At 35.0% G+C, this 9,617-nt stretch overlaps 1 protein-coding gene across 2 annotated transcripts; it reads right to left on the bottom strand.

Annotated features, from left to right (window-relative positions):
• Nucleotides 1–3,862: 3,862 nt before the first annotated feature.
• Nucleotides 3,863–9,306, bottom strand: LOC141350650 (tripartite motif-containing protein 16-like). Of its 2 annotated transcripts, XM_073856508.1 has the most exons (5): nucleotides 8,441–9,306; nucleotides 6,084–6,179; nucleotides 5,641–5,874; nucleotides 5,306–5,507; nucleotides 3,863–4,835 (listed from the first exon to the last, which is right to left on the bottom strand). In XM_073856508.1, exons 1-5 carry the CDS (start codon nucleotides 9,149–9,151, stop codon nucleotides 4,315–4,317), a joined length of 1,764 nt encoding a protein of 587 aa, XP_073712609.1. In that variant the 5' UTR covers nucleotides 9,152–9,306; the 3' UTR covers nucleotides 3,863–4,314. The 2 variants fall into 2 exon arrangements, with proteins under 2 accessions (XP_073712609.1, XP_073712610.1); XM_073856509.1 differs by lacking the exons at nucleotides 5,641–5,874; nucleotides 6,084–6,179 and having other exon boundaries at nucleotides 3,864–4,835; nucleotides 8,441–9,304.
• Between the last annotated feature and the right edge of the window lie 311 nt (nucleotides 9,307–9,617).

Genomic DNA, 9,617 nt, shown 5'->3' with positions numbered 1-9,617 from the left:
GCCCACTGCTTCTTGGGGCTTATTGTTTTATTATACAAGTATTAAGACAAAAAGTAACATAGGCTCCTATAAACATTAATATGACAATGGTCTGGTTTTGCACAGGCAGGCTTTAGATTAAGTTAGGAGTAAGCTTTAAGGAAATTATAAATTAAATGTGTCTCAGAAAAAAACAGTAGTCTACTGATGTGCAGTATGACACAAAACAATGGCACTGAAATATTTTAAGATATATTTTAATTTAAATATTTTATGTTTTCAGCACAAACATGCATTTTAGTCTGGAGTTTGCTGAAGCCTTGTGTATGTCAAACAGTGCCAAAGTGTTATACAGTAGGTGGGAGGTATGTAGATTGTCAAAAGGGGCAACATAAATTATGTTTTACATTTAGCCTGAAAAGCCTTCATCACCATTCCTTCATTGTATGATACAGTATTTACATGATACATGTACTGCAATAGCTCCTTAAAAAAATTGTCTCAAAAAGTGTACTGTGTTATTTATAATTTCTTCAAAATTTATAATAGAAATTAGAATTCAAAAGTAAAATAATTTTTTTACTTTTATTTTTATACAAAAAAAAAACAACTGTTAAAAATTACAACAAAAGATAGAATTTGCAGTTGTTGTTTTTTATTATTTGTCTTTCTAACCGCTCTATTCCTCAAGACAAATAAACATGCTTCATCAGTCAGTGCTTTTTACTTTAATGTTTAAAATTAAATAATTAATTAATATTACTAATTATTTGTCTTTAAAGCAACACTAAAGATTTTTTGCGCTTTGCTTCCCCTACAGGTTGGAAGCGGAATTGTCCATTACCACTGTTGTAAATAATTTAGCCTACTGCAGCAAGGCTGGCTCTGATTGGATTGTAGGTCTACCGTAAAGCAAGTTTTTGTAGGTTTCACTCATACTACAGGACCGCGAACTGACAGTTGGAAACTTCTTTAGTTTGGTTTTGCCAGATAGCGAATGAGGAAGTGCCATTCACTGTTTCGAGTAAATGAACGACTGAAACTTTTTTGGAAAACGTTATTTTAAGGTAAAAAAAAACTCTTTGGTGTTGCTTTAAAACTTGGTTTAGTTTCGATGAAGGGGTACTTGAGCCTTACTGATAGGGCTGTGGGGGTACATAGGGCTAAAAAGGTTGGTATCCACTGGTATAGATGAATTAAGACACTGCACAAAAATGACCTTTTGGCTCCCCCAATATTTTACTGTCTGTAGGGCAAAGGTTCTTGAAAGCATTTGTTTTCTCCGAACTAAAACACACAGATTGTCTTTAATTATGATTTGTTTCTTAATATTTCTTGTTTTCCTTTCAGTGTCAGGGTAATATTTTGACTCAAAGAAGGAGATTTTGGTTTTCTTGCTCAGGGTGGGGACTTTGTCTTTTTGAATTCGAATGAAACTCTGCAGCACAGGAGAGAAGAGAGGTAAAGTGTTAAGCTAGATTTAATTTTACTGACATGACTGATGCTTGACTTAAAGTTTTTAAAATTGTTTCATTGTTGGTTTCTCAGGCTGCACAGATTGAAACTTTATGGAATTACTGTATACACCTGTCACAATAGGCACTCTTTGATACCCAATATGTACCTCTGAGGTACTAATATGAACTCTTTAGGCAGTGCCGGGCAGTAGCTTCACTACAAGTAGCGAAGCTAGTAGTTTAACTACATTTTTCAGTAGCTTGCCGTTGGCGGTAGCTTAGCTGCTTTTTAAATCAAATAGCTTTTTAGTAGCTATAAGCTCTTTTTTAACCAAGTAGTGCGGTAGCTTCCACACAAGCTACAATTTTCCAAACATTTCTGAAATGTCCTGAATTTGTGAATAAGCGCATCATTTTGAATTGACACGGGGCATTGTTTTCCCGTATTTTTGAGTTGTGCAGCCTTTATTCATACAAAACATTACCACTCGCATCCTGTGAAGACTCGTGCTCTACCTCTGATTGGTAATGTCACTGCCATCATCAGTTTGATTAGATGTTTCATACAGTCAGGGTCAGGTCGGGGCCAATCAAGGTGAAAGGGAGGGCGGGTCTCGTTCCTGTGTCTGGAGTTGATTTTAAATGATGGTAGAGGTAGCTCCAGATCCGCGTACACCTCTGAAAGCTGTGTTAAGGTATGCAGGGCAAGGTGTTATAAGGCAGCTCACTCATGCATTTTATTCTGGGAGTAGAATGAGACCTGTCTAGAAAACCGCCCCACAATGTGTGTGAAGTACCTCCCTGCTGAAGGTAGTAGGTATTGCGCTAGAGTTCGGAAAACCACGCGGACCAATCTGCCCTACGAAACAACTTAACGGACTCCTTCATCTTATGAACCTACCTGGACTCTCTCTCTCTCTCTCCTTGATCGCACCGCGCGCATCAGAAACTTCACTGAAAAAAATGATTCATTGAATTTAATCAATTTTTTTAAGGTAAGTGGTTGCAATCAATTTATTTAAGCTACATTTAAACAAAAGTTTTATATTTTATTTTACTTTACTAATCTTTTTTGTTTAAATGTAGCTTAAATAAATTGATTGCAACCACTTACCTTAAAAAAAAGTATTAAATTCAATGAGTCATTTTTTTAAGTGTTCTCACCGCATCACAAAGATCCAAATGCAAGTATAAACTTTACTCGCTGATGTTTAAGCTTTACCCCTTATAAAAATTAAGGCGCTCCTTAGAGATTTTCCGATGGTTTGTGCAGATGTTAAGCAATAGTGCTATTGCCAATCTTTTACTTTCTCTCTAGCTTTTTCAGTCTTTTCTTTCTCATCTATGTTTTATGTTATTGTATGTGTGTATGCTTAGTTAGTCGTTATGTGTACTTTGTTTTATAGTTAATAAACCGGTTTTGCATTTTCACAATTGAATTGTTTCTGTGTTCAATGCTCATGAAAGTAAAGTCACTATTTCTGCCTTTTGATCCAGCTACACGCTGCGAGTAGCACTGTATATCAGTGAGAAGGTTAATTTTAAAAACCATGAAATTAACATTTCTTAGACGTAAATATACGATTATGGATATGTCTTCGGTGGACAAACATATTAATTAATTGTTATTATTAATTCTGCTACACCAGGTAAAACCTGATAAACTTGTATAGTTAATTACAGTTAATTATACATAATTTTCCCTTTTGAGCTAAAATCTAAGATTCCCTTGGGAATCCCCGTAGTGTTTCGGTCGGAGGTTCATAGTGTTTCAAATAACGTTATTCCCCTCCTCCCGCATAAATTCGCTACAATTAGCACCAGCATCCCTTGCAGGTCATACCAGCATATGTTGTGTTTTGGTGCTGGTATGCTGGTGACCACCAGCTAAACCAGCATAGACCAGCATAATTCCCATGCTGGTCCATGCTGGTTTGATGCTGTTTTTTTCAGCAGGTCTACATTATGCTTTAATTGTCTATAATTATCAAAATGCTAAATGGAAACTACATAAATAATTACATAATAAAACTGGTTAAAATAAAAAAGTAGCTTTGATGTAGCAAGCTACTATTGATGTAGCTTAGCTTACTACATTTTCCAGGGGGGTAGCTTCAGTGTAGTGAAGCTTCATTTAATGTGAAGTTACTGGTAGCTTAGCTCACTACATTTTCCAGGTAGCTTGCCCAACACTGTCTTTAGGTGCAAATGTGTACTTTATGAACATGTACTGCACCAGCTAGTGACCATTTTATCTGACAGTGTGCTCTATTTGGGTATTTTAAGATTTCTGCACCCATCTGAAAGTTTTTTTATATAAAGTAACAGTACTGTCATTATTGTGGTTGACATTACTGTAATACATGAAAATAATGCAAAATGTTTTTTTTTTGTATTGATACATTTTATTTAAGTGCAATTCAGACATTAATTAACTTTAGTGATGGTCTTTAAACATATTGTTAGAAATGTTTAGTATAAATGCACCGTTGTATATTCAGCATTCTACATTTTGGATTGAAGTAATTTCAAACTAAATGTCAAAATTAAATGTTTGTCTTAAAAATAAGTAAATTGAGATTAATTAAATTAAATTCAGACTCGTACATTTTAGTGACTTTTATAACATTTAATGTATGGGGGTTTGAACACATAAAAGAATACATGACTGTAGATGAATAATATTTACTGTGAATAACTAGTGTACAACTCTGTTTGACAGGACAAAATACAATAGCAAAATACAACACTAACATTACAATCAGTTATTGGAAATTTCTGATTAAAAAATTAAAGACTTATTATTTCTTTGTTGTTGATGATTCATCATGTTCAGACTTCTAATATGACAAAATTATTTGTAGACTCTCTGTATCATCTATATTGTTATATCACACAGTTTCACTGATCCATAAACATTAAATCCAGGATAGAGAGGTTTAGTGAATGTGGTGTTGACTCTGTGGATGAGGGTCATTGTGTCAGAGACGCTGTAGAAGGACAGAGATCCTGCACTGTGATCCACATAAACTCCTATTCTAGAAGATCTGGACACTACAGGGAGTTTAGTCTCAATGTTATTGTGCCTGAATGAACAACTGGAGACAGGGCAGCACAAACTCCAGGACTGATCATTACGTCCAAACACACACTCACGACCTCCCTTCCTCTTGATGCTCTTATATGACACTGATATATTAACCTCACCACTCAACTCAACCTCCCAGTAACAGCATCCACTCACACTCTCACTACACAACACTTGAGCATAATGATCAAATCTGTCTGGATGATCAGGATACGGCTGGAGTGTGAAAGTGTAAGTAATCACTCTGTTCCCCTCAGACAGACAGAGACGTTTATATGCTGTGTTTGGATCTGCAGTGAAGTGATGATAATCTGATGGAGACAAATCAAAAACATTATTTGAATGTAAAATTTTACATTTCAATAATTAAAATAAAACTTCAAGTCTTATTTATTTTAGTTTTTGAAGACTGTCAATAGAAGTGAACAGAGATCATTTACAGTATAGACAGAATCTAATCTGATTGTTTTACTGTTATATTCATCATAATCCTAAAAGGTTTGTGATTGTGTGAACATTGTCAAAGTCCCTCTGTTCTGTAGGTGTACAGTTTAAAATATATTTTTTTATTTAATTTAGGGGTTAAAAATGTTTTATAGAAAAACAATGGCTTATGAAATTTGAATACCATATCAAAAAAGAATGTTGATTTATAAACTGATATTTGATCTTACAGTTATATCTTACAGAATATTATATAATTATAGAGGAGTTAAAATGACTGGCATGCATCATATTAATATTACTATCAGCATCAGTGTGTTTGTTTGTTGGGACTCACATTTTAGGAACTGCTCCCTGGTCTCTGGTTTAGGTGCTTTACTTTTGTCAAATATCTTTTCTATCTCTTCTCTACAGAAATCCTCCAGTTTCTCTCTCAGATGAGACACAGATTTTCCTACATCATCAAAAGAGATGAGAGAGCTGACAGTGATGCTGAGTGAGTCTGAAGATCCAGGAGGAACAGAGAGAGACTGAAAACTCTACACAAACACAAAGACAAACAACACAAACATAAACTCATGACACTGAAACATTTCATAGAAAATATAATCTCAGTAAAACATGTTCTTAACTCCCTAAAGATCACTGTACTGTTCTTCAGATCTCTGTTACCTGGAGGAAATGGATGTGATCATCTGTGTGTGAAAGCTGCTCCAGCTCAGCGTCTCTCCTCCTCAGATCATCAATCTCCTGCTCCAGTCGCTTCAAGAGTCCTTCAGCTTCACTCACTGCAGTCTTTTCCTGATCTCTGATCAGCTGTATCACCTCAGATCGTCTTCTCTCAATGGATGTGATCAGTTGAGTAAAGATCCTCTCAGTGTCGTCTACTGCTGTCTGTGCAGAGCGCTGTTAGAACACACAGAGAGAGGAGCATTAGAATCAGCAGCATTCATTCAGCTCTTACTAGTACATCACACAGTCTGTTACACACAGTGAACTTCAGTGAAAGTCATCCAGCACTGAACTCCTCACTGACTGATTGAATGAGAGTCTTAACTGAGTCTGAAACAGATCTGAAACAGCAGACAGCAGTTGTTCTTCTGATCAAAACTCACCTTATGAGTCTCCACAGCATCTCTCAGCTCCTGAAGCTTCTTCTGACTCTCCTGGATTCTCTGCTGGTATTTTCTCTGTGTCTCCTTCAGTTGTTTCTGTTTAATGTGGGAATAATTATTAATCAGAACAAGTGTACATTACCGTAAGTTAAATAAATGTGTTTTATTTATTGTAAGGACCTTTGATTATGTAATTATGAAATAACATGTTCACAATATCCAGTTAGATCAGGGGTGTATTCCAGAAAGCAGGGTTAACTTACCATTAGATTAACCCTGAACTTTGGGTTGATCAACCCCAAACTTGCTTACTCTGGGTATGTCGGTTCCAAAAAACAGTTTAAGAGTTAGTTTCATCAACCCTCTGAAAGTAACCCAGAGTTAACGCGCGCTCACAGTAACAACATAAAGGCATTGTCAATGGATCACAGATTTCACGAGTCACCATGGAAACGTCAGATAAATTAAAAGTTTTTAAATGAGAAATAACATTATAAACCAATACTTTCTGTCAAAAATCAGCGTTTTATAATCGGCTTAGAAGTGCGTGATTACAAAACAGATAAAATTAATTAATTACATAATTAATACGAACCTATTTTACCCCATTTAATTCATTATATGTGTATTATATGTGTCTCAACGAAAATACACATAATATTATTTAAATATTATTTAAAAGCCTGTAAAAATAATCATAGATTTTATATATGATTTAAATATATTAATTATATCTAATTAGGTATAATTAAGATTATCTTTTCTCTTACGAAAATTTCCAATGGTTTTACTACAGTTAAAAAAACATGGTTACAGTAAAACCATGGTTACCACAAAATAACGATGGTTTTGACAACCATGCTTTTCAAAAACCATAGTTAAACCATGGTAAGTGTAAAACCATGGTTTTGCTGATAGTAATCAATGCACCAAAAACATGGTTACCACAACTTTATAAAATCATGGTTAATTTTTGTAAGGGTTGTGGCACATAAAGTGCATAAATCTGCCATATGGCTTATTTACAGTTTTTTTTTTGTAGATATGATTGTGTATGCATAAAATGCACTATGGTTATATTCACTATATTGTACTATATTGTATTTACTTCTGCTCCCTATTTCCCTTTTGGCTTAAAAATGATAGCTCAGGAGAGCAGCTGCAAAAGGCCCATTTTAAAGAAAAAAAAGGTGATTTAGAAAAAGACCAACTATAGATCAAATGTAGAGAGAGTTCTAAGGATCTGAAGTGCATGTTTAAGAAATAAATATATGATACTATGAAATATATATTTATAATTTAATTTCATTGTGATTTAACTGATAATAGTAAATGTCTGACCACTACGCCATGTCTGTGATTCAATGGTGTTTCACCTAATAAAGTCTGTGCTTTACCTGTGTCATTCTGTGGGTCAGTGTTAAATCATGCCTGTGCTTCATGGGTGTCATTCTGTGGGTCAGTGTTAAATGCACATGCCACAGACCAGAGACTGCAGGAAGGGGTAACTTCTGTTCCTCAGTAATTATTATTATGATGGGCATCATGTGTTTCTATTTGTTATACCCATTTACTGTAACTTTGCCACATTGTCACTTAAGTAACATATGTTAATATTTCTAGCTCAATAATGATAATGTATTTGCACACACATTTTTTTAGAACTTTAGATTCATCTCAAATTATCTAGTAAGTGAAAGATGAGGTTATTTATGATTTGTCAAAATTGATATGAAAATGTACTTTATTGTTAACATTAATTAACTGATGGAATTGTGGTTCATACATCCACTGATATTTGGATAAATTAATAATGGACATAATTAAATGTATAGTATTTAGTCCGAACACAAAAATGAATCAATTTTTATTAATAATAGGCATAACTAAATGTATAGTAATTAATCCAATCACAAATATCAATCCATGTTATTAAAAAAAAACAATTCTTGAAAGAAAATATCATACATTGTCTAAGTCAGCAATAAATATTCGCGACTCTAAATGTATTAAAATAAATGCTTTAACATTGTAATATTATGCAAAATATATGCTTCCACGCCCGCTGCACGCTCATCATAAGTGCACGCATGCGCAGACATCCTCCGGAGCCTCGTTTCATTACCTAAAATGAACTTACCCTGCAACATAACCTGCTCCAGAGCAGGTTATCTTCAGAGAGTCAGTTGCTATGGTTACTTACATAACCCGAAAGTTACCTCCGTTTTTGGAACCGAAAGCAGAAGTTATCCGCTTACTACTCCTAAACTTACCCGGTTAAGTCACATAACCAGCTTTCTGGAATACACCCCAGATCTGATCACATTGACATCATTAAGTGTATTTTCATCTCTTACCTGTTTCTCAGTCCTCTCTTCTTTAGCTGGTATAGTGTCGTGATTTTTGTGCTTTCCCACAATACACAAAAGACATATACAGAGCTGATCAGTTTTACAGTAAATCTCTAAAAGTTTCTCATGTTGAGGGCAGATCATCTGCTGAAGTCGTCCAGTGGCGTCTGTCACTTTGTGTCTCTTTCCTGAGTGAAGTTCTTCATGAAGTTTAAAATGAGTTTGACAGTAAGAGTTCAGACACACCAGACAGGACTTGACAGCTTTGTGTTTTCTCTCAGTACAGACGTCACACTCCACATCTCCAGATTCAGCATAACAGTGATCAGGACGAGCAGCTTGTAGTTTTGTCTTCTTCAGTTTCTCCACCACTTCAGCCAGCATGGTGTTTTTACCTAAAACAGGTCTTGTAGTGAAGGTCTGTCTGCACTGAGGGCAGCTGTAGTCTCTCTTCTGATCATCTTGATCCCAGCAGTCTGTAATACAGCTCATACAGTAACTGTGTCCACAGGGAATGGTCACTGGATCCTTCAGTAGATCCAGACAGATTGAACAGATGAACTGATCCTGAACCACTGAAATACTGGCTTCTGCCATTTCACCGTATGTACTCACAGAAAGACGAAACACACAATAGCCCAACAGTTTCAGTTTTCCTGAACTCAAGTATTTCCTGGTTGTGTTTATGAAAGGTGTGTAAACAGGTGTGTCTGTCATAATAAACAAGTCCACTAGATGGCAGTCTCACACAGAATGTCACAGTCTGAATAACAGTGTGAAAATGCTCTGCCTTCATTTATGAATTATTTTTTGGGGTTTAATAATTTCTTAGCAAAATAACAAATTAAATACTTTTGATGTGTGTCATAATTGATTGAGCATTCAAGCCTGTACGAGTGTTTATCCTCTAGTAGTGAGATATTTACACATACAATTTACAATTGAAATAGAAAAAAGTAAAGACACGTTTAAACAATAGATGATTAAACAACATTTAAAATGAATGCATTAAAACAAACATAGGCTACTATATTGTTTAAAAGGCATATCCTGGTTTACACACAGAGAGTTAAATGATGACATTAAAGCTTTTAGTTTAAATGTGTCTCAGAAAAAAACAGGAGCCTGGTTTGCAGTATGACAAAAAACAATGGCTGAAATGGCTTAGTCGGGAGTTTGCTGA

Source organism: Misgurnus anguillicaudatus, chromosome 2 (genome assembly GCF_027580225.2).
Source record: "Misgurnus anguillicaudatus chromosome 2, ASM2758022v2, whole genome shotgun sequence".
In the NCBI taxonomy this organism is placed as follows: Eukaryota; Metazoa; Chordata; class Actinopteri; order Cypriniformes; family Cobitidae; genus Misgurnus; species Misgurnus anguillicaudatus.
The sequence above is the reverse complement of the archived record's forward strand: the minus strand, read 5'-3'. Positions and strand labels throughout refer to the sequence as shown.

Excerpts from the sequence above, each read along its gene's own strand:
- LOC141350650 (XM_073856508.1), bottom strand. The coding sequence starts at position 9,151 with ATGACAGACACACCTGTTTACACACCTTTCATAAACACAACCAGGAAA. Across the intron at positions 5,508-5,640 it reads ATCACATCCATTTCCTCCAG|AGTTTTCAGTCTCTCTCTGT; the intron begins GTAACAGAGATC and ends GTGTTTGTGTAG. Across the intron at positions 4,836-5,305 it reads CAGGGAGCAGTTCCTAAAAT|ATTATCATCACTTCACTGCA; the intron begins GTGAGTCCCAAC and ends TGTCTCCATCAG.